Here is a 24715-nt window from a genome sequence, read left to right as displayed (position 1 = left end):
CCTCATGGAACAAAGGGACCATGGTGACACTGTGGAACCAGGGAGACTGTTTTTGGCAGTAGGAAAGCTCATGGAACCCCAAGTCCATTGTGACACAGCGAGGCCTCATGGAACTAAGGGACCATTGTTAAACTGTGTGGCCTCATGGAACCATGAGCCATTGTGACACAGCGTGGCACCTCATGGAGCCAAGAGTCCATTGTGACACTGTGGGGCTCAGTGAAACCAATGGTCTGTTGTCACACTGCCAGGCCTTAGGTGTGGGTGCTCTGCTTGTTTTTTCTACCTGTGTCATAGTCAGGATTGAAGGTACTTGAGATGATGGTTCGTGTTCAGACTCAGGTGATTCTTGTTTCTTATCAGTGCTGCAGCCTCACAACTGTGAGTTCTGCAGTCTTTCATTAGCAAGTCACAAAATGGCCAAATATCTCTTGTTACAAGGTCTTTTAAAATTATCCAGCCAAGACATGACACCTAAATTATTTTCCCTTTTAACCCAATAACTGATCCCTCAAAGCCCGCAATGTGGACTTTTCTGTCCAATCACAAAATATCACCCAAACCCATGAAGAAGAAGGTAAGAAGAAGATAAATAAGAAGACACTGTCTCCACCCGAAAACCTCCATCTTGCTTCATATTTATTACTATGTTCCAAAACCACAAACTCTTTAAGTTTTCCACCCTGTGGTAGTAGAACCAACCTCTAACCAACTACGCACCCGTAACCCCAGTGCTATTAATCAATTTTGGAAGCCTTCTCCACAGCCTCAGGTCAAATGCAGTGTTCTCTTGCAAGTCTGTGCCTTTCAGCACAGCGAGTTTAACATTCTCAGCATCCAGGGTTCCAACACTCATGGAATCAGGGACACTCCTGTGACACTAAAGGCCTCACTGAGCCATTGTGACACCACAAGGCCCCATTGAACCCAGGGGCCATTGTGACGCTATGGAGTGTTGGCAGGCCAAGGGGCAGCTGTCACACTGAGTGGCACCATGGAACCAAGGAGCTACAGGGCCCATGGAACTAAGGATTCATGGAACAGTGTGGGACCCCAGGGAACCAAATGTCCATGGTGACATTGTGGGGCCCATTGGAATCCTGGAGGCCATTCTGACACTTTGAGGCCTCGTTGAATCAAGGGGCTCTGCAGGGCCCCATGGAGACAAGGAGACCCTTCTGACACTGTGAGTGCCCATGGAACCAAGGGTCCATTGTGATCCTGTGGCACCAAGGAGACCCCTGTGACCCTGCAAGGCCTCATGGAAGCAAGGGACCATTGTGACACTATGGAGCCCCATGGAAACAAGAGGCCCATCGTGACACATCTGGGCCTCCTGGAACCAAGGATCCAATATGACACCACCAGTGTGACACTGCAGGGCCCCATGGAAACAAGGGAACAGGTAACAGGTCTGGCTGGCTTGGCCTGACTGGTCCAACTACCCTTGGCATGTCGAGGGTTTCTTCTCATGTACCCCTGAAACAGAGCCCTGGGGCTCTGGGCTTTCCTTCCAATGGAAAAGAACTGCCCTTCTCATTCAAGCATCCATGGCCAAAATGGGATTACCCCCTCCAAAATTCCCAATATCCAGAGATTGCTCCTAAACAAAAGCTGTCATTAACAAGTGTGTTTGGCCTTGTCTTCCTGAGAGCTGGCTCTCACCTGCCTTCAAACACTTAGGCTCTGTGCTTTTCTTCCTGTGGAGAAGAACCGTCCCTCCTGCTCATGCAACCATGGCCAAAACTGACACTTTTCCTCCAAAATTCCCTACGTGCAAGGGTTTCTCCCAGACAAAAGCTGCCAGGACAGACTGCTCTGGCTTGCCTTGGCCTCTGGTGGTCTCCCTATTCTGCCCTGCAACACTGGGGCTTAGCTCTTTCCTTCCTATGAAAAACAATTGTCTTTCTTCTTCATTCTTCATCTGTCTCCTTCTTTTGGCCAGGTGTCCATGGCCGAAATTGGGATTCCACCTCCAGAAGTCCTATAGTCAAAGATTGCTCCTGCACAAAAGCTGCCATTACAGACAGGTCTGGCTGGCCTTGGCCTCCTTAGGGGGGGCTGTCACCTGCCTTCCAAACACAGGGGATCCATGCTTCCCTTCCTATGGAAAAGAACTGGCCTTCTCCTCCAGGCACAAATGTCTGAAATTGGGATTCTACATTCACAATTCCAAATATCCAAGGGTTGGTCACAGATAAACCTGCCAGGACAGACAGGTCTGGCTGGCCTTGGCCTCCGGTGACTGAAGAATTCATCAGATCCTGAAACACAGGGGCTCTGTGGTTTCCTTTCTGTGAGACCATTGTGACACTGTGGGGCCTTGTGGAACCCAAGGGTCATTGTCACCCTGGGGGCCTCATGGAAGGAAGGGGCCACACTTCAGAAGCAAGGAGAACATTGGGACACTGCAGAGTGCCATGAAACCAAGGGAACATGGAACAGGTCTGGCTGGCTTGGCCTCCCAGGGCCACCTGACAGGTCCAGCTGATCTTGGAATGTTGATGGCTGCCTCTCATCAGCCCCTGGAGAACTGGGGCTCTGTGCTTTCCTTCCTATGGAAAAGAACCATCCATCTTTCCAGGTGCTCATGGCCAAAATTGATATTCCCCCTGAAAAATTCCCTTTATGAAAGGGTAATCCCACCCAAAATCTTCCAGGACAGACAGCTCTGGCTGGCCTTGGCCTCTGATGGTCACATCTCATCTCAAGGAAGCCCTGAGGAAAGTATTTGAGCAAGTTTGACTGCTGGAATGTCAATGAGTCTCTTGTCGTCTGAAAAACTCAGATGCTCTTCTGGTCATATGTGTCTTTTATTCCTCATTGTGTACTATGTGTGAAATATAATTTTCAGCTAAAAAATATTATTCTTATCACTCTCCCAGTGTTATCTGACACAAAACACCTTGTCTACATATGGATCAAGGCCACCTGTATAAGCAAACACAATGAAGAATCCAGCAGGAATTATTTGTCTCTGTTCCCATCTCCTCTGGAGCTGGAGGTGCAACCCCAGCACTTGGAAGGGCTCAGGGGGTCAAAAGCTCAGCTCCCACACAGAGAACTTGTGGACCTTGGATGCTCTTCCTGCCCCTGCCCGCTCAGCCAGGCTGAGATGGACACTGATGGTTTCTGTGCCAGGCTCTCCCAGCCCAGCCCAGCTCCCTGCCAGCTCTGCCAGCTGCCCTGAGCTCTGGGCAGCACCAAGGGCCTCTCCCCAGCACAGCCCGCCGGCTCTGGCCCCACAGATCTGCTCAGCCCAGGCTGCTCTGGGCACTGCCCCACGGCCTCAGCCCCTGCCAAGGGCACAGCAGCAGCTGCAGCTCAGCCAGGACTCAGCCCCACCATGGGGGAAGGGGCTTGGCCAAGGCCAAAGGAGCTCCCTGGCTGCCCTGCTCCCCTCTGCCTGAGGTGCTGAGAGCTCTGCAGCCCCTCCTGCCATCCCATCTGCCCAGGCCAGCACAAGAGCCCCGGCCCTGGGGCCCTCCAGAGCTGCTCCTGCTCCAGGCCCAGGGCCCATCCCAGAGCTGGGGCAGCCACAGAGCTGTGCCCATTTCTGCTCATTGCTGCTCTGATGGGGATGGATCCTCAGCCACTTGGAGGCTGCTGATGAATTTTACTGCTCCAGAGGCCTCTTCTATCTTGAGTCCTTCAGTTCAGGAATTCAGTGACAAAAGGCTTATAAACATTTGTTCAAAATGCCAAAACAAGGAAAAACCCATGGGAATAATTCAAGTCCTCAATTCTTCTGTGCTTAATTAGACAGATTTGAGAAATGTATACAAAGTGAATATACTATATCGAAAACAGGGCAGAGAGAATTGTTCTTTTCCTGTTAATAGACTGATATCAGCAATGTCCAATTGATATTTAGCCCCAGCACCTTTTAACGCTGTCTGAACATATATGAAAATCAAGACCCTTCATGGCTGACAATCAATAACACTTTGTCCCTCTCCCCTCCCCACCATTTCTCTCATCCCACCCCTGGCACTCAGAGCAGCTGAGGAATGGAGTCACATCCAGGGTATCCCCAGGGCTGAGGACTGGGGCCAGGTCAGTGAAATCTCTTTATTGCTGATCTGGACGAGGCCATCGAGGGCACCCTCAGGCAGTTCCAGGTGAGCCCAGGCTGGGTGGGAGTGTGGCTGTGCTGGAGGGCAGGAAGCTCTGCAGAGGGATCTGGACAGGCTGGAGCCATGGGCCCAGGACAATGGGATGAGGTTCACCAAGGCCAAGGGCCGGGTCCTGCCCTGGGCTCACAACCACCCCAAATCCCTGGCCGTGCCCTGCCCCTGATCCCCACAGCCTGTCCTGTTTCCTTCATCCCTGCATTGCCAGGGACTTTCTGGGACAAGGGTGCTCTGCTCTGGGGGTGGAGGGAGCTCCATGTGCCACCACTGGAGTGGGAACCACAACTCATCAGGTGTGTGTTCTCTGGGGGTCAGGAACTGGTGAGACTCAAAGGCACAGAAATTTTCTCCTCATGGCCAACAGACCATGGTTGAACAGGACACAATTTAATAACAATCACGCTCTTCCCTGAGCTATGTGCAGCATCCCAGCAGCATCTGATGTGTCCACCATCCACTAGTGACTTACATGCTAAAATTATCTTAGACAGGAGTGTGGGCAAAACAGCTCAAACAATACCTGAATTGCAAAGCTGTCAGTGGTGGATGGAGAAGGGAGGTCAGGCTGCTTTTGGTGCTGAGGAAATGCAGAAACCAGCCTGACTCATTTCATCTCCTCCTGCCCTGGCTGATCTCCCCTCTTTCTCCTTCCACCCATTGGCTTCTGTCTCCCACCAGGCCCCCAGTGAAGAGCCTGGCTCTGTGTTCTCCATCCCCTCCTCGCTGGCACTGCCAGGCTGGGATGAGGAGCACCTCAGCCTTTCCTGCTCAGGCTGGACAAGCCCAGCTCCCTCAGCCTCTGCTCACAGCCCAAGGGCTTCAGTCCACCTTGGAGGCCCTTCCCTAACCCTGCTCCAGCTGCCAGACATCTTTCCTGCCCTGGGGAACCCAACCCAGGCAACAGGCACCTGGATAATCCACATCCTTGATGTCCTGGTCACACAGCCCTGGCCCCTTTTCCCCATGTCAGGCTCTGGGGTGGATCCTGTGGAACATCCTTTGGTGGAGGCTGTGGCTCCAGGGGGACCAGGGGGATACCAGGGGACAGGGACCCTGCTGGGCATGAACAGCATTGGACTTGTTGGGAGAAATTGTGAGTGGGAGCTGGGGTGGAGTGACCAACCCAGTGACCTCACAGAGCCCGCCTGGGATGTCACACAGCCCCTCTGGGATGTCACACAGCCCCTCTGGGATGTCACACAGCCTCTCTGAGATGTTACAGCCCATTCTGTAATGTCACACGGCTGGTCTCTGATGTCACAGACAACTCTGTGATGTCACAGTCTGCTCTGCAATTTCAAAGCTCTCTCCTGTGATGTCAAAGCCTCTCTGTGATGTCACAGAGATGGCCTATGATGTCATAACTTCTTGATGACATCACATTAACCACTCTGTGATGTCATGGACCATTCTGTCATAGATCACTCATGTGATGTCATAGCCCACTCTGTGATCTCATGTTAGCAGATGATAAATTGTCTCCACGAGGTGAGCTGACACCTGGAGCTTGTTCTCCAAAACCCCAGGCCTATGGAGACCCCACAATGCCCATTGTGGGAGAAGGGGAACTGGAAGTTCACCAGCCTCAGTGTCCTGCCAGCTCAGCCAGGCCCACAGGAACATTGGGGCCCACGACCACCAGAAACCACCAGAGAGACCTCCAGGACAGAAGAACACATGGGTAATGGAGAGGGGAAATATGTTAATGGTTTTGGGGAAATGATTATCAGATGTGTGTTTAGTCCAGCACAATCAATGAATATGTGTGCAAAATACAGAATATGAACAGAAACTTTCCTGTACTCAGCATGCTCGGCTTTGGGAGGAGCTATCCCCTGTGCATCCCCCTGAATAAAGAATGATGCTTCTTAATGCTGCACTGGTGTTAAGGAGTTTTCTGTTTTACCGAATTTTTGGTAACACTCCACTCCCAAGGAAAGCTCTGTCTGCTGCTGTTGACAAAGAGAGAAGGGCTGGTGGCAGATGTGGGGGTCGGAGGCTGCCTGGGGCACAGTGACCATGAAATAATGAAATTTTCAATGATCTGTGGCAGAAGGAGAGGCAGCAACAAAACTTCCACACTGGAATTAGGAAGGGCAGACTTTGGCCTATTTAGGATGCAGATTTGGGGAGTACAAAATCAGGTACTGATTTTTTAAGGAAAAGAGCCCTTAAAAACAAAGGGGTTCAGGAACGATAGACACATTTTGAGAAAGCAGTCTTAAGGAGGATGGAGCAGCCTGTCCCAGTGTGGCAAAAGATGAGCTGGTGAGGAAAATGACTGTCCTGACTGCCCATGGAGCTTTTGTGGGAACTCAGGGGAAAGCAGAGAGAGCATTAACTTTGGACAGAAGGTCAGGCAACTTAGCAAGTGTTTAAGGATGTTGTTACATCATGCAGAAAGAGAAAAGGAAAGAAGTGAAATTTCAATTAGAGATTAACCTGGCCACTTTTGTGAAAAATAATAACAAATTTGTCTATGATTAATAGCAAAATGTGGTATAAGGAGAAATTCTACTCTTTATTGGATGCAGTGAAAAATAGAGTAAATAAAGATAAGGGAAAGGCTGAGGTACTTAACACCTTGTTTGACTCAATTTTCAATATATGGAGAGATTCTCCTCAGGACAAGAGTTCTCCTGAGCTGGTAGATGGGCACAGGAAGCAGAACAGGTCCCTGTAATCCAGGAGGAAGCAGCTGCTGACCTGCTGAGCCACTCAGATGCTCACAGGTGTATGGGATCAGATGGGATCCATCCTAGGGGGATGAGGGAGCTGGTGGATGAGCTCCCCAAGCTGCTCCCCATCATTTACCATCAGTCCTGGCTCACCAGGGAGGTCCCAGAGCACTGGAGGTGACAGTGTGAGCCCATCCCCAAGAAGGGCTGGAAGGAGGATCTGGGGAGCTCCAGGCCTGTCAGCCTGACCTTGGTGCCCGGCAAGGTTATGGAACAGATCACCTTGAGAGCCACCACAGGGCACCCACAGGATGGCCGAGGGGTCAGAGCCAGCCAGCGTGGATTTAAGAGGGGCAGGTCCTGCCTGAGCAACCTGATCTCCTTTTATAACCAGGTGACCCTCCTGTGGATGTGGGAAAGGCTGTGGATGTGTCCATCTGGACTTCAGCAAAGCCTTGGACACTGTCTCTGACAGCATTCCCTGGAAAAGCTGCAGCCCATGGCTTGGGCAGGTTCCCTCCTGGCTGGGAGATGGAAGAGCTGGCTGGAGGCTGGGCCCAGAGAGGGGTGGGGATGGTGCTGCACCCAGCTGGTGTCCAGTCCCTGGTGCTGTCCCCCAGGGATCTGTGTTGGGCCCAGTCCTGTTTAACATCCTCACCGATGATCTGGGTGAGGGGATCGAGCCCACCATCCCCAAATTTGCAGGTGACACCAAGCTGGGTGTGAATGTGGATCTGCTGGAGGGCAGGACAAGAAGACACAGCCTCCAGCTGCACCAGGGGAGGTTTAGGCTGGACAAGAGGAAGAAGTTCTTCACAGAAAGGGTGAGTGGGCATTGGAATGGGCAGGCCAGGGGGGAGGTGGCAGAGTCACTGTCCCTCTCCAGTGGCACTCAGTGGCATGTCTGGGTGACAAGGCGGTATTAGGGCATTGGTTGGACTTGGTGATCCCAAAGGTCTTTTCCAGCCTATTTGATTCTGTCATTCTGTGATGATTGGGACACTCTGGGGCCATTGTGACCCTGCATGGCCTCATGGAACTAAGAGGACCATGGTGACCCTGTGCAGCCCCATAGAACCAGTGCTCCATTGTGGTGCTTGGGGGCCAAATGGAACCAGGGAGTCCCTGTGACACTGGGTCCTGGTGGAACCACAGAGGCCATGGTGACACTGCGGGGCCTCGTGTGACCGAGGGGTTTCATTTCACCACTGTGACACTGCCAAACCAAGGAGAGCATTGGGAGAGTCCAGGGCCCAGGGGAACCAAGGGGCCCTTCTGACACTGCAGGGCCTCATGGAACCAAGGGGACATTGTGACACTGCAGGACCTTGTGTAACCAAGGGGCCACTGTGACACTCTGGGGCCTCAGGGAATCTGGAAGGCCCTTGTGACACTGTGTGGGCTCATGAAAACAAGGAGTCCATTGTGACACTGAGGGGACTTGTGGAAGCACAGAGAGCATTGTGACAGTGTGGGACCTCGTGTGACCATGGGGGCTTTGTGGCACCCTGGGGCCCAATGGGACCAAGGGGCCACTGTGAAACTGCGGCACCAACGAGAACATTGTGACACCGTGAAGCCCATGGAACCAAGGAGTCCATTCTCACATTTTGGGGCCCATGGAACCAAGGAGACCAGTGTGAGAGTGCAGGGCCTGGTGTAACCAAAGGGACATTGTGACACTGAGGATATCCATGGAACCAAGGACAATTTTGTATATGTTCAGAAAGTGGGATGTGAGTGTTGACCCGCAGGAGTACAGGAGGGCTCTGCACAGAGACCTGGACAGGCTGGATCCAGGGCCCAAATCCAACAAGGTGAGGTTTAACAAGTCCAAGTGCCGGGTCCTGCACTTTGGCCACAACAACCCCTGCAGTGCTACAGGCTGGGGACAGAGGGGCTGGACAGCAGCCAGGCAGAAAGGGACCTGCAGGGACTGATGGACAGCAGGCTGGACATGAGCCAGCAGTGTGCCCAGGTGGCCAAGAAGGCCAATGGCTCCTGGCCTGGATCAGGAATGGTGTGGCCAGCAGAAGCAGAGCTGCTGTGCCAGCACTGATCTGCCCCAGCTCTGCACACAGACATTGCTGCTGCAGCTCCAGAGAAGGCAATAAAAGAGCATCTCTGCAGAAAACTCTGCTGGGAGATTCTTTATTTCTTTTAAAGCCACCAAGAGAACAGCTCCTCATTGACACAATCTGTGGCCACAGGGAAGGTGGAGACACACAAAATGACAAATGGCACAAAAATTACATTTATTGTGGATAATATGAAAAAAACTAAAACAAAGGAAAAAAAATCCCCACAACTAATTCAACAAGAAGTGTCAAAGATGACTTTTGTAACAAGTGACTACCAGAATTTGGCCAGCATTTTAATGTTCCTGAAAGCATCCAGTCATCAGTGTCCACACTGCAGCCTTGAGCTCCTGGTTCCTCAGGCTGTAGATGAGGGGGTTCAGGGCTGGAGGCACCACCGAGTACAGAACTGACACTGACAGGTCCAGGGATGGGGAGGAGATGTAGGGGGGCTTCAGGTGAGCAAACATTATAGTACTGACAAACAGGGAGACCACGGCCAGGTGAGGGAGGCAGGTGGAAAAGGCTTTGTGCCGTCCCTGCTCAGAGGGGATCCTCAGCACAGCCCTGAAGATCTGCACATACGAGAAAACAATGAACACAAAACAACCAAATACCAAACAGGCACTAACACCAATGAGCCCAAGTTCCCTGAGATAGGATTTGGAGCAGGAGAGCTTGAGGATCTGGGGGATTTCACAGAAGAACTGGCCCAGGGCATTGCCATGGCACATGGGCAGGGAAAATGTATTGGCTGTGTGCAGCAGAGCATTGAGAAAGGCACTGGCCCAGGCAGCTGCTGCCATGTGGGCACAAGCTCTGCTGCCCAGGAGGGTCCCGTAGTGCAGGGGTTTGCAGATGGACACGTAGCGGTCATAGCACATGATGGTCAGGAGGGAAAGCTCTGTTCCAAGGAAGAACAGAAGGAAAAAGAGCTGAGCAGCACATCCTGAGTAGGAGATGTTCCTGGTGTCCCAGAGGGAATTGTGCATGGCTTTGGGGACAGTGGTGTAGATGGAGCCCAGGTCGCTGAGGGCCAGGTTGAGCAGGAAGAAGAACATGGGCGTGTGCAGGTGGTGGCCGCAGGCTACGGCGCTGATGATGAGGCCGTTGCCCAGGAGGGCAGCCAGGGAGATGCCCAGGAAGAGGCAGAAGTGCAGGAGCTGCAGCTGCCGCGTGTCTGCCAGTGCCAGCAGGAGGAAGTGGCTGATGGAGCTGCTGTTGGACATTTGCTGTGGCTGAACATGGGCAGCTATTTATGGAGAAAGGACAGGGACAAGTCAGGAGAGGCTGCTCGGAGCCAAACCTGGGCCATTCCCTGCAGCCTGTCCTGCTGGCACTCACCCACCCTTGTTCCTGCTCTGGGAAAACCTTCACCCAGGTCCCTGCCTGAGCTCCAGCTGTGCTGGCTGAGTGTGCCAGGAGCAGCCAGGCCTGTGCGTGGGGGCTCTCGAGGAGCCATCCCTGCCCTGCTGCCCTGGGTTTGTGGCCATGGGGCAGAGGGACAAGGTTGGATATTCAGGATTTTTCAGGGGAATCACTCCTAATGCAGAAAGGATTGGTAGCATCTGCACTCCCAGGTCAAAAGGATGGAAGGAGATGGTTTTAGGAACTGTGTTCCTACCCACTCACAATTGCTGGCTCTCTGAGGTCAGAAATCCCCAGCATTCCTGCTGCACTCAGAGTTTGCCACTGAGAGATGTGAGAGGCAAAGGATTCCCTGTGGCTGAGGGAAGGTGAGGGGCTGGATGGGCTTGTTCCCCCAGCACTGCTCTGTTCAGCCCCCTCTGCTTCCATGGGCATCTCCCTGGGCCTGGACATCCCCTCCTGAGAGGTGCCTTGTCCCTGCCAGCGCTCACAGAGCCCATCCCACCCTGTGTGCCCTGGGCCCGGCCCTACAGAAACCTGCCTGTGTGCAGGGCCCTGGCTGGGGCAGGCTCTGTGTGCAGCTGGGCAAGGGCAGCTCAGGAGAGCCCTGCTGGGCCCTGCAGAGGTGATGCTGCTGCTGCCCAGGGCTGAGGAGTGGCTGAAGGCCCTTTGGGAGGCTCCCAGCAGAGACACTGACCAGCCAAAGTCACAGATCTGGAGTCTCTGTAAATGTTCAAACATTCCTTTGATGATCCTGTGTGTCCCTTTCAACTCAGAATGTTCTGTCATTCTGGGATTACAATTCCTGTTCCGCTTCTCTCATCCCCCAGATCTTTTAAATCAAAAAGGAAAAAAACCCTCTCTGAACAGTGTTAGAACAGTAAAGGGAAAACCAGACTTTAATTGGAAGCTTTCAGGTGTCTCAGTGGGGATGAGGAAAAATCATACCCTGATTTCAGCCACTCATTAAGTATGAATAATTAGGTTATTTAACAGGAACATCCTATAGGGGATTCAGTTGCCCGTTACATACCCCTGGCCCAACCCATTGGAGTAGGTCCAAGGACTTCTTCGCCCAGCTTTTTCTTATCTCTGCTCACATTCAAAAACTGAAATGTTCTTCTTGTAGGTCCTCTTCCTAATAATAAGACTATACAGAATTTCTGGAATGCATTTAGATAATCAGCTTATTGTTCTACAATCTAAGGGAAAGTTAAGGAAACCTACTAAGGTTAATTACGGATTATAATTATGTTAACTATATAATAGTAGTTTAAAATAGTTATTTAAATTTTAATACAGTTAGGTAAGAATTATAGTTTTATAACTATATCATAGTAATTTACAGAACCATGAATATATGACAAATATAGGAAAAGCAAAAATATTCTTGTCACCACCCCAACATTCCCATCCTACTCCAAGCAGGAAATTGAAAACACTCTCAAGAAAGCTCCTGATCTTTACAGCAATCCCAGCCTTACCTTCTTTGGGAAGTGTCCTCCGGAGCTGTGCCCAGGCTGGTCTGGAGCTGGGAGCAGCCCTGCCCCAGCCAGCCCCTCTCAGCAGCAGCACCTGCCCTGCTCAGGGTGGCTCCTTCCCCCCACAGCTCCTGGCCAGCGCTGGGAGCAGCTCCAGGGCCGGCTGAGAGCTGTCCCTGGCAGGCAGCAGAGTCCCTGGCCCAGCACAGCGCCCTGGGCTGCAGGACCCTGCTCTGCAGGACAGCCCTGGGCACCCCTGGCTGCTCTGCACAGGAGATGAGCAGAGAATGCATTCACAGGCTCTGTGGGCATTGGCATGTTCCAGCTTTAGGAGATCTCTCCAGGAGCTGCAGCTGCATTGTCCTGCAGCCAGAGGTTCCTGTGCCAAGGGCTGGCAGTGATTCTGCCCCAGGCACTTCTCAGCCCCTTCCCAGCCCTGACTGATTGAAGCTCTCTGTGCCTCTGTGCTGTGCCCGGGCTGGCTGCAGGCAGTGCCCCAGCCCTGCTGGGCTGGGAGAAGAGCTGCTCAGCAAGAGAAATGTGCTTTTGAAGCTCTGCTTGGTTATCAGGATCACCCTCTGTGCCAGGAGCCCGGCCCAGCTCAGCAGCACAGACACAGCACAAGGACTTTAATGACCCTCTGGAGCTTTGTGCTCAGGCCCTGAACATCAGGCCCTGAGAGGGAGATGCAGAAACCTCTCCAGAACTCCAAGTCAGAATCCAACTCCAAAGTTTCTTGGACTTTTAATGGGTCCCACTGAGGGACACGACTGAGAAAGTGTCCCCAGGCCCCAGGCAGAGCAGAGAACTGGAGGCACTGATGCCAGGTGGGGACAAAGAGAAGCCAAGTCTTGGTGCCCTGGGGCACAGCAGAGTCTGTGCCACCAAGGGCTGTGAGGAGACACCTTGTCCTGAGGCCCTGGGGCCTCCTGGCACAGCCCCAGCCAGGCTGGGCACTGTCAGCCCCTGCTCCTGCCCTCAGCATCCCCCCATAGCCCACATCCCAGTGGCCTCAAGGATCTGCTGGAAGGAGTCCCTGGGGAGCCTTGGTCAGGAATGGCTCTGGGGGCTCCTTCATGCTCCCAGGAACTGCAGGTTTTTGAAAGGACTTTGGCTTTTGCTTTTGCCTTGGAGTCTTTGAGAGGTTTCTGCAATCATGGCCCCAATTATCTGCTTTAACAAGTCCCTTGAGAGCTTTGTACTCACAATCAGTTGTGCTCATTAATTCTTTGAGATACACAACTTTTTTAAAGTACTTTGGATTTGCCTTCCTACATTGAGTGTTTTTTCCTACATTGAGTGTTTTTTGTGCCATTTTGAGTCTCTGAGAGGTTTTTGTGCAATCCTGGACTCCAATTATCTCCTCCAAGGAGGCCAAGAGGAGCCTGTGTTAGGGATGGATTTCATGGGGACCCATTAATTCTTTGAGACACTTTGGGGTTTTCTTCTGATTTTGACACTTAGAAAGGTTTGTGCAATGTCATCTCAGGCCCTGAGTTTCCAGGGCTCAGCTCCAAATGCAGAACGGGTCTCATTAGGATCAAGCAAGTCCTGACAAACCATGGCTCTTCCTTGATTTCCCTCTTGTCTGGGGCAGTTCATCAGGAAGTTTCTGTAGGGCAGAAAACTTGGTTTTGCTTTGCCAATTTGAGATTTCTTGGCCAATGCATTCATTAATGTGGTGGTTTCAGTGTTGGCTAATTACCAGTGAACTCACTAGAATATACTTACTCATTTCCTGCTGTGAGGTAGGATTAGGAGAAAGGCAAAGTGGGCTCAAAACTTTAAAAGGGTATAAAGAAAAGTTTATTAACAGCAACTAAAAGAGTGAGTGATGAGGATCAGAACAAAACTTTCAGAACACTTCCCCTCTCTATACAACCTGACAATGTAAAGCGACAAAACCTAAAATATTCTGTCACTTTACCACCTCTACAATAGTCTGTCTTCAGTTCAGTTAGGGAGAGAAACTCCTCTTGTTAACGTTATGGAGGCTTATCCACAAGAAAACAGTTATCTCATGGCTTTTCATTTCCAGAAATAGCAGCTGCCTGGAATAATCTGCAATTGTGAAGTCCCTCCCATTTTTTCACAGCCGTTCCCACAGCTGTGTTCATGAGCCTTGCCAGCTTCTGGGGTATTGGTTTAAAGATGATCTGTTTAAAAGCAAAGGTTCTCTTCATCTCTTTCTGAAATCATCTTCATCTCTGGGAACAGAGGTCTTCTTCTCTCCCTGAGGACACAGGGTCTCATCACTGTGCTCTTTCTCTGTTCAAACCTCTCACAGGAGATCACAGCTACTGCAACATTTGCTTACTTTAGCATGGAGCCTTTGCTGAAACAAATAATCTCCCCATACTTTTCAATGTGTTATGGGGAAAAAAAGAGTTTGAGGTATCAATGACATCCTTCTCCATAGCTTTAGCAGAGGATTTCTGCCCCAAGATCAAGGCATCTCCTCATCCCTCCCATCTGAGGCTCAACTTCCTCTTCCCTGCCCTCAGTGTCTTCATGTTGCTCCTCTGTGTGCCTGCCCTGTGTCCTTTTCTCTCACTGGAGGGAGGATGGCAGCACTGGCAGAGTCAATATCTGCCCGGGGCTGCAGATGGTTCTGTGAGCCCATCTGGGCTCAGTGGCCAATTCTAATTTTGGCCATGGTTCCTGGTCATGAAAACCCCTTCTTTTCCACAGGAATGAAGGAACAGAGTGCCACTGCTTTAGGGGCAGATGAGAGGTGACCATCAGAGGCAAAGGCCAGCCAGACCTGCCAGATTCTGTTCTTAGAGATACCCTTACAAATAGGAAATTTTTTAGGGAGGATATGAATTTTGGCAGTGGGCATCTGAAAAGACAGATGGTTCTTTTCCATACAAAGGAAAGCACTGAGCCCCAGTACTCCAGAAGCTGATGAGAGGCAGCCCTTGGCAGTCCAAGATCAGCCAGACCTGTCAGGTGGCCCCTGGCAGGCCAAGCCAGCCAGACCTGGTCCATGTTCCCTCACTTCCATGGGGCCCCACAGTGTCCCAATGGTCCCTGGCTTCCTGGAGGCCCTGAGGTGTCACAATGCTCCCTTGGTGACACCAGGCCCTGCAGGGTCGGAATGGTCTCCATGGTTCCATCAGGCCCCACAGAGTCATAATGGTCTCTGGGTCCATGAAGCCCCGCGGTGTCACCATGGCCCTTTGGTTCCATGGGCTCCAGTGGTGCCACAAGGATCCCCTTGTTTCCATGAGGTGCCCACAGTGTCACAGTGATCTCCATGGGAAGGGAAGAACTGAGCCTCAGGGTGGCAGGGGCAGCCACCAGAAGCCAAAGCCAGCCAGACTTGACGGTACTGGCAGATTTTGCCTGGCAGCAACCCTTGGATATAGGGAATTTTAGAGGTGGGATCCCAGTTTCAGATATTGGACAGATATGGACACCTGGAGAAGGACAGTTTTTTCCATAGGAAGGTAAGCACAGAGCCCGAGTGTTTCAAAGGCAGAAGAAGAAAGAGGTGGCTCCTGGGAAGCTCAGACAAACAGACCTGTTCTTCCTGGCATCATTTGTCATGGAGGAATCCTTGGATATCTGGAATTTCGGAGGAGGAATCTCAATTTTGATGACAGTCACCTTGAGATAAAGGACAGTTATTTCCACTGGAGGGAAAGCACCAAGCCCCAGTGTTTCAAAAGCAGATGAGAGGCAGCTCCCAAGAGGCCAAGGGCACCCAGACCTGTCTGTCCTGGCAGCTTTCGTTTGGTAGCAATCCTTGGATGTACAGAGTTTTGGAGGAGGAATCCCAGTTTTAGCCATGACCCATGGAGGAGAAGGAGAGTTCTCTCCCATAGGAAGGAAATCCCAGAGCCCCAGTGCTCCAGGGCAGGTGAGAAGCAGCCCTCGACATGCCAAGGTGGTCAGGTGGTCCCCAGGAGGCCCACACAGACAGACCTGGTCTGTGCTCCCTTGGTTTGGTGGTGATGCCTTGAGAGGCTGCCTAGAACAGAGCTAGGCAGTGTTAAAGGAATAAAGCAGGTATTTATTAAAAGGCCTTCAAGGGATACACCTTGGGCAGTACAAGAGTCTGGCCCTGGCTCCATCCTAGATGGAGTCCAGGTCACGAGTTTTCACTGGGACAAACAGGGAGATTTGGCCTGGCAGGATGTGTAAAACAATCTCCTGTAATATCTACTTGTTCTCACACAGAGCACTTGGCTGCAGGGACACATTCCCATCGTTCCTGCCCAGGTTTCAGGATTCAAACACTGCTGCCCTTCCCAGGAGCTGTTCTTCAGCTGCCTCGGGAGGCCCTTTGGCCTCTGGAGCCACACTCTGGCTCCATTATTAGCACTGCTGGATCCAAACCCTTTATCTCCACCAGCAGCAGTGATTTGAGGTGGATCTACTTTTTTCCCAATTGTTTTAAACCCTGACAATATCAATAATTGTGCTACCTTGTCATGGGTTTGAATAATCCAATCTTGTTCACTATTCTTTAACCAAATTACTTCATTTTCCCCTTGATAATCTGCATCAGTTCCTCCTCCCATGACATGAGCACTTTGCAAGGCCAAGCTCCAGTGAGCAGTTACCAAACCAAAGTGTCCTGGAGGAATCTGGATTCCTGTTCCTGTATTGTTAACTCTCATTTGCTTCTGAATTATCCTAACTAATTCCAGTGCATGAAGGTCCAGCCCTGCAGCCTCTGGGCTGGCCCTACCAGGGCCATCACACCCAGAACAATTTCCCAGGCAGTCCCAGTCTCACTGCCCAGGGCTGTATTTGCACACTGGGAGCAGCCGTGCACAGCCAGGGGGTTTCCATTTCCCCAGGGGCCATTGTTAAGGGCATGGAGCACATCTGGGAGATGGGTTCTCCATGGGGACAGGTTCCCAGGACTCATTCTTTAACTGCTCTTTTTACAAACCCTTCACCAGTTCAACCAATCCTGCAGCTTGTGGATTGTCTGGTACATGAAAACCCAGCACTCCTAATCACTGTATTTCTCATGTAACCCACAAAGCATTCCACAGCACAGTATCAGCAAGCCCTATAAAAATAGCCAATTTCATGCATTCCTCTGGTATTTGTCGTACACAATCTTGCAGAGTTTACCACTGACATTTGGGTCTTGGCCAGTCCTTTTCTGTAGGGGATTCAGTGTCACAGTGGGCAGCCAAAGCTGACAAATAAGTATTGTCAGCATTATTTCACATTATCAATTTTTTATTATGTCAAAAAAAAGGATCATGTTATATTTTTATATAACTGCTATTATTAGTAATAATAATTATATTTCACTTGCACTAATGAACCTGTATCCCCAAATCCAACCAGAAACACCTGAATTCACCCAAATCCACCAAAGTTTCCCCTTCTATGACACCGTGAGAGAGAAATCCGAGCAGGAGTCCTGGAATTTTGGGAACAATCCTGAAATTCCAGGAAAAAAAAAGCCAAAATTCTTGGAAGAACCCCAAATCCAGCCTCAATTATCTCTAAAATCCACACTATAACCACCCAAAGCTTCCCCTTCTGGGACAAACCCATGATGAGAACAGAATCCTGGGGAAAATACCCAAATTCTGGGAAAAATCCTGACATTCTGGGGAAAAAAAATCCCAAAATGCAGTTGAGAACCCACCCAAAATCCCATGGAAAACACCCAAATCCAGCCAGGAACCCCCCAGAATTCACACTGAATCTACCAAAGCTTCCCCTTCTACCCCATAGTGATACCCAAATCCAGGAAAAAGTCCACAGATCCTTGAGAAAACAGGACATTTTGGGGAAAAAACCCAAAATCCTGTGAAGAAACATAAATCCAGCCAGTCCACCCCCAGTCCCCTGGGAAGGACTCCAAATCGCTGTTGGAACCTCCCCAATTCCTCTGAATTCCCCCAAAATTTCTCTGAAATTCCCCAAATTCCTTCTAGGACTTCCCCAGATCCCTCAATAACGTCCCAAATTGCTTTTGGAACTGCCCCAAATCCTTTCTGGAACCTCCCCAAATACCTCGGAAAATCCCTTGGAAAACCCCAAAATCCCTCTTGGAACTCTCCCAGATCCCTGAGAATTCCCCCAGATCCCTCAGAAAGCCCCAAATCCTCCCCAGATCCCCTCTGAATTCCCCCAGACCCCTCAGAAAGCCCCAGATCCCCTCTGGAACCTCTCCCAGATGCCCCCAAAATCCTCGGGAACAACCCCAAACCCCCCGAGCCGTCCCCAGCTCCCCCCGGAGTGATCCCAAATCCCCCCGGAGCCAGCCCAGGTCCCCTCTGGAAGCTCCCCGAGTCCCTCGGGAAGCCGCAGATCCCCGGGAGCCGCCGGGCAGCGCCGGGAAAGCCCAAAGCCCCGCGGCAGTGCCGCATCCCGGCCGGAGCTGCCCCGGGAGCCCCGCGGGGCCGGGGCCGGGGCCGGGATGCGCCGTCCCAGCGGATCCAGCGCGCCCGGCCGGGCTCGGCCAGCGCGGCCCAGGGCAGGGAGCGCTGGTGGGGCGGGAGCGGGAGCGGAGCGCGAACGGGACCAGCGCAGAGCCAAGGGGGGAGAGGCCCCGGCCCCACAGAGAGCGGGGCCGGAGCGCGGGGCCGGGCGGGGATGGCTCGGCGATTGTTCCGGGCGATTCGGGCACTCGCAGCGATCTCTGCGGGATTCTTGGGCTGCTTCTGGGAGGTTTGGCCGGGATTTTGAGGGAAGTTTCTGTGGGGATTTTTTGGGTGGATTTCCTCGCACTTCGGGTGGGATGTGAAGGGACTTGGGGGCATTTTTGGGGAATTTGAGAGGGGCTTGGTGGGATTTTGGTGCGAATTTTTTGAGTGGATTTGGTGTGGATTTTGGGGGGGTTTTGGGGAAATTTTGGTGGGATATTTTGGGTGATTTGGTGGGATTTTTTTGTGTGGATTTTGTGTGATTGGGGAACTTTTGGGGGCATTTTTGTACAGTTTTTTTCTGTGTGGATTCTGTGGGATTTTCATGGGAATTTAGTGGGACTTTTTGAGGGATTTTTCTGTGGGATTTCTGGGGATTTTGAGGGCAATTTTTTATGGGGATTTTGAGGGATTTCTATGAGCCTTGGGGTGATTTTTGTGAGGAGTTTTGGGGTGAGTTTTGTGGGCTTTTGGGTGGAATTTTTGTGGAGATTTTCCTGGGATTTTGTGTGGATTTTCTGGCATTTTCGAGGATTCTATGGTGGAATTTTTATGTGATTTTAATGGTATTTTTGGTGGGATTTTTTGTGAGGATTTTGAGTGATTTTTATTGGATTTTGGTGGGGTTTTGGGAGTATTTTTTGGGAGATTTTTGCTGGATTTTGGGTAGTTTTTTTTGGGATTTTATGGGATTTTGGTGATATTTTTGTGGGGGATTTTGGGGAGATTTTTGTGAGTTTTTTTTAATTATTAATATTTCGGTGGGGTATTTTTTTGTGTTTTTTTTCAGGATTTTGTTGGGATTTTGGTGTTTTCTCTTGGGATTTTGGGCAGATTTTGTGTTGCGTATCCAGAGTGACTTTGGGCAGCTCTGGGGCAGCTTTTGGGGTTTGTCTCCCGTGTCCCCCGGCTGTGGCAAAGCCCCGAAGCACATCCTGTTCCTGCCCAGCTCCCTGAGCAGCCCCAGGAGCTGATGCTCCCCCTGCTCCTCAGCCAGGGAGATCTGGGGCAATCCCGGCATTCCGGCATTCCGGCCGGGCTTTGGGGCACTGCGGGATTTTGGGGCTTGAGGGGTGAGAGGCTGAGGGGGGCTTGGGGCTGGATTTTTTAAAAAAATATCGGGATTTTGGGGGTAAATGTCTGGGATTTTAGGGGGAATTTCTGGATCTTTGGAGAAAAATACCAGGATTGGGGGGGAGGAAATTCTGGATTGTTAGGGAGGAAATTTCTGGATTTTTGGTAGTGAATGTCTGGATTTTTAGGGGGAAATTTATGGTTTTTTGGGTGAGTATTTATGGATTTTTTGGGGAGGGATTTCTGGATATTTTTGAGGGGGAATGTTTCTGTATTTTTGAAGGAATGTTTCTGTATTTTGTGTGGGGGGGGGAATTCCTGGATTTTTGGGGACGCTTCTGTAGTTTTCGAGAATGTTTCTGGATGAGGAATCGTGTTGGTTTTGGATTTTTTTGGGGAGGAATATTTCTGGATTTTCTGGGGAACAGAAATTCCTATTTTTGGGAATGTTCCAGGATTTTTTTTTGGGGGGGAACATTTCTGGATTTCTTTGGAGAACATTTCTGAAATTCTGGGGGAATGTTTCAGGACTTTTTTTTTGCAGAGCATTTCTGAATTTGGGGAGAACATTCCCAGGTTTTTTGGGAAGCATTCAGAGGTTTTTTGGGGAACATTCCTGGGTTTCTTGGTTAAGATTCCCAGGTTTCTGGGGGAATATTCCCGGGTGTCTGGGGAAGGTTCCTGGGTGTCTCGGGAAGGTTCCCGGGTGTCTGGGGAACATTCCCGGGTGTCTGGGGGAGGTTCCCGGGTGTCTGGGGGAGGTTCCCGGGTGTCTGGGGAAGGTTCCCGGGTGTCTGGGGAAGGTTCCCGGGTGTTCCGGGCTCTCCTGGCCCCGTTCCCATCCCAGGTTCCCGGGGTTCCAGGAGCTGCGCTGGTGCCCGGGCGCCGCGACATCGCCTCGCTGCAGTTGGACACCGAGGTGCAGGCGGGCGCCGCCCGCGAGGCCCTGCAGGGCTCCAGCATCACCCAGAGCCACCCATGGAGATCTCCTTCACCAAAAAGTGACTCAGAACACCCCAAACCCCACCAAAATAACCCCAAACCCCCCCAAAATGGGCCTGGAATACCCCAAAATCCCTAAAAATCTGCCTCAAACCCGCCCCTAAATAACCAAAATCTGCCCCCAAACACCCCAAGTCCCTCCAAACCACCCTGTAATCTCAGAGGAATGCCCTGAAATCCCTCCAAACCACCCCAAAATTCTTCAAAGCTTCACCAGAATACCCTAAAGCTGCCCCAAAACACCTCAAATGCCTTCAAGCTGCCCCAAAATCCCATAGAAACACCCTGCAGTCCCTCCAGACCACCTCAAAATCCCATAGAAATACCCTGGAATCCCTCAAATCGCCCCAAAATCCTGTAGAAACCCCTGAAATTCCATAAAAGTGCTCCCAAATCCCATAGGAACACCTGAAAATCCCTAAAACCAACCCTAAACACTCTAAATCCCATAAAACGGCACCCAAATCCCATAGACCTCCCACCAAATCCCAAGAAAATGCTCCAAAATCCCATAAAACTGCCCCAAAAATGGTCCTGACCCTGCTCCAAACCCCCTGCATGCCCCCACTCCCCCAGGTAAATCCAGCTAATCTCAGCCAAAATACTCTCTTTTTTTTTTAATCCTAAATCCTTCTTTTATCCTAAATCCTCCTTTTCTATCCCAAATCCTCATTTTTTATTCCAAATCCTCCTTTTTTTTTCAACCCCAAAATCACTTTTAATCCCTTCTGTCTTTTTGACCCCAAATCCTTCTTTTCCCAGCCTAAATCCTCCTTTTCCCATGACAAATTCTTTTTTCTCCCCACATCCTTTGTCCCCAAATTCCTTTCTCCAATACCAAAATCTCCCTTTTCCACCCCAATTCCCCACCTCATTCCCCTTTCCACATCCCAAATCCCCTTTTCCCATCCCAAATCCTTCCCTGTCCACACTAAATCCCCTGTTCCCACCCAGGATCTTTCCCCATCCTGAATCCCCCAATTCCCACTCATTCCCCTTTTTTTCCCAGTGTTGTACCCAGGGTCTTTCTGCAGACATTGCACCTGGAGCTGCCCCAAATAACCCCAAACAAACCCCAAATAGCCCCAAACAAACCCCAAATTACCCCAAACAAACCCCAAATAACCCCAAACAAACCCCAAATAGCCCCAGACAAACCCCAAATTACCCCAAACAAACCCCAAATAACCCCAAACAAACCCCAAATGACCCCAAACAAACCCCACTGTGTCCCCCAGGGCTGGAGTGGATTTGGGGGTGGGTCATGACCCTAAACTTTGGGGACTGGGAGGATTGATCCTAAAATTTGGGGTTTAGGGGGGTTTGACACCTCGGGCTTTGGAAGTTTTTGACCCCAAACTTTGGGAACTGGGGGAGTTCTACACCCCAGGGTTTGGAATTTTGGGTTTTTTTCCCAAGATTTGGGGATCAGGGGGTTTCACCCCCAAACGTTGGGATCAGGGTGATTGGACAACCCAGGTGTTTCAACCCCCAGGATTTGGGGTTTGGGGGTTTAGACCCAAAAATTTGGAAACTGGGGGGATTGACCAACTGATTTTGGGGGATTTAACCCCAAAGTGGGGGAGATCAGGGGGATTTGACACCCCAGGGTTTGGGATTGAGGAGGTTGACCCCAAAGTTTGGGAATTGAGGGGTTTCACCCCAAACTTTGGAGAGGAGGAGGGTTGGACAACCCAGGTATTTCAAACCCCAGGAGTCGGGTCTTGGGGGTTTTAACCCCAAACTTTGGGGGCTGGGGGTGTTTGACACATCAGGATTTGGGATTTGGTGGTATTTGACCCCAGACTTTGGGAATTGGGGGTGTTGGACACCCCAAATGTTTTGAAACCCAGGATTTCGGGTCAGGAGGGTTTAACACCAACGTTTGGGATTTGGGGAGTGTTTGACACCCCAGGATCTGGGATTTGGGGGGTTTGATCCTAAAATTTGGGGTTTGGGGCAGGGGGGAGGTTGACATCCCAGAGTTTGGGTTTGGGGGTGTTTGACCTCTCCCCTCCCAGTGTTGGGATTTGGGGTGTTTGACCCCAGTGTTTGACCCCCCGGTTTGGGGTCGGGGTTGGGATAGGAGCCATTCCCTGGAAACAGCGGTGGGATCGGGATCGAGAACAGGAACGGGAATGGGATCGGGATCCGGAGTGGGAGTGTAATGGGGTTGGGAATGAGATCGGGATCGGGAACTGGCCCGGGAAGGGGAACAGAAATGGGAATGGGATCGGGAACAGGATCAGGGAAGGGGATTGGGATCGGGAAGGGGAGAGACCCTGACTCAATAATGGAGCCCACCCCCAGGGAGCGATCCTGCCCCAGTCCCGGAATGGACCCATCCCCTCAATCCCGGAGCCCTCCCCAATCCCAGCCCCTCCGCAGCCGCTGACCGGACCCTCCCTCAATCCCAGCCCGCCCCAATCCGGATCGGAGCCATTCCCGGACCGGACCCTTCAATCCCTTCTTGGGGCGGCTCCTGTCGCTTCCAGCCCATTTTTGGGACTTCCAAGCGGCTCCGGGGACCCTCCCCATTTTGGGGTGTTGGGGTGGCCCCAAGGCCTCCCCGGGGGCCGAGGGGGGATGGAAACCCCCAAACCCGGGGGGCTCCTGGGGGTCCCCAGTTCCTCCCGGCCCCGCCCCGAAGCAGATCCTGGCCAATCAGAGCGCGCGGCGTTGATGACGATTCAGTTCCCAGGCAGGAACTCGGCGCTGGTCCCGCCTGGCGATTTTCAGCCAATCAGCGCCCGGGACGGCTCTGACTCATCAGTTGCCAGGCAGAGCCCAGCGCCTCTCGCAGCACCGGCCAATCTAAACATACAATGGAACACACCTTAGTGAAACAATTCATACTACAAATATACTAAACACGAAACCAAACACCACTATAATGTCTCATACAATTTAACCAAACAATAAACTTTAAAAACACCCTTAAACACTCTAAAAAAATTTAAACAGTTTTAAAAAATATAATTGCAGATGGGTGGTTTTATATGAATGTTGGTTTTTGGATTGTTTGGGCCAGCTGATTTTAAAAAAATGATTTTTATAGGAATTTAATCAGCTGAGAAGGAGCCACTCTACAAACAGAACTGACTGAAAATGAAGGGGACATAAATCAGTAACTCTGAAAGTTTTCTTTGCTATCAAATACATCCCACCACTCCAAACTGGGATCCCACTTCTCCCAATCTCCTCCCAACCCCATCTCACCCTGGCAGCTGTGGAATCAAGTGAGCTTTCTGTGGGATTGAGTTTTTTTGAGGTCAGAACATGCAATTTGAGGTGGGATTGTGCCTTTATAGGTAAAAATTCAGTTGTTTTTAGTGGGATTGAGTGGTTTTGTGGTGACAAATTCATCCCTCTTGGCTTTTGGAGTGCAAAGAGATGGAGAACACTGCCCAAAATTCCCCCAGAACCCACAAATCCTCCAGAAGTTGAGTTCATGGTGTCCAGGGAGCGTGCAGCTGCGGGTGCCAGGAACAAACGAGATGGGGCTTGGTTTCACAAAGCTCCAGAATCCATTTCTTACCCCCAAAAGACAGGGCAAAGGCAGGGCTGTAGGGTTTTTAGAGAACCTGGCAGAGGGGCAGGGCAAGGGAGAAGCCTCTGAAGAGCAGGTTTGGCATCCACCTGGACCTGCAGAGACCAACCCAAGCACCTGCAGCAGCGTGTGTTACCCCCCTTTGGACAGAGGGGTGAGCAGAACCATCTCTGTCCAGCCACGAGCCCCAAAGCTCTCTGTGGGAGCTGTGAATTAAAAGGCCTTTACACACTCACTTTTCACATCTTCCCTGTCTGCTGTGTTTCAACTCTTGGCAAGATTTGCCTCCTGCTTGCTGGGAGCTGCTGTGGCCCAGGGCCAGCACAGAGCTGGGCTGGGTGGGCCAGGCAGTGTGGTGGAGAGTCTTGGCTGATCTTGGTGTGTGCCAGGCCTCAGAAAAGGCTTGGAAGGTTTGCCTGCCAAGGTGTCCTGCTCACTGGCTCTCCCTGTGCATCTTGGAGAGCACAAGGTAGGCATTTCTGGCAGCTGGACATCAGCAGGCCTTCCAATGGGGGCGTGTTGTGGAGCGAGCCCAGCTGAGGTACCCTGAGAGGAGCCCAGGGCTCCTTGCTCCTCTCTGCTGGCTCGTGAGCGTCTGTCTGCTCTCGGGATGGCCCTGGCTGTGTCAGGGCTGCTGTGTGGACACGAGACAGCCGGTCCTGTCCCGCTGGGTCCCAGCAGTGCTTGGCAGCCGTCCTGCATCCACGTCAGGATGCTGGCCAAGA

The 24715-nt window shown here is 51.4% G+C and overlaps 2 protein-coding genes across 2 annotated transcripts in view; one reads left to right on the top strand and one right to left on the bottom strand.

Moving 5' to 3' along the window:
• LOC144248828 (uncharacterized) overlaps positions 1-24715 on the top strand; it is a 472843-nt gene that overhangs the window by 249974 nt on the left and 198154 nt on the right. The window lies entirely within an intron of this gene.
• On the bottom strand, positions 9186-9773 carry LOC144248821 (olfactory receptor 14J1-like). Its single transcript, XM_077790805.1, has one exon. It carries the CDS (start codon positions 9771-9773, stop codon positions 9186-9188), a length of 588 nt encoding a protein of 195 aa, XP_077646931.1.

This window comes from Lonchura striata, unplaced genomic scaffold (assembly GCF_046129695.1).
Source record: "Lonchura striata isolate bLonStr1 unplaced genomic scaffold, bLonStr1.mat Scaffold_92, whole genome shotgun sequence".
Classification (NCBI taxonomy): Eukaryota; Metazoa; Chordata; class Aves; order Passeriformes; family Estrildidae; genus Lonchura; species Lonchura striata.
This window is presented reverse-complemented; position numbering and strand designations above follow the sequence as displayed.

What these genes read in the sequence shown, in the direction of transcription:
- LOC144248821 (XM_077790805.1), bottom strand. Translation starts at nt 9,773, where the DNA reads ATGTGCTATGACCGCTACGTGTCCATCTGCAAACCCCTGCACTACGGG.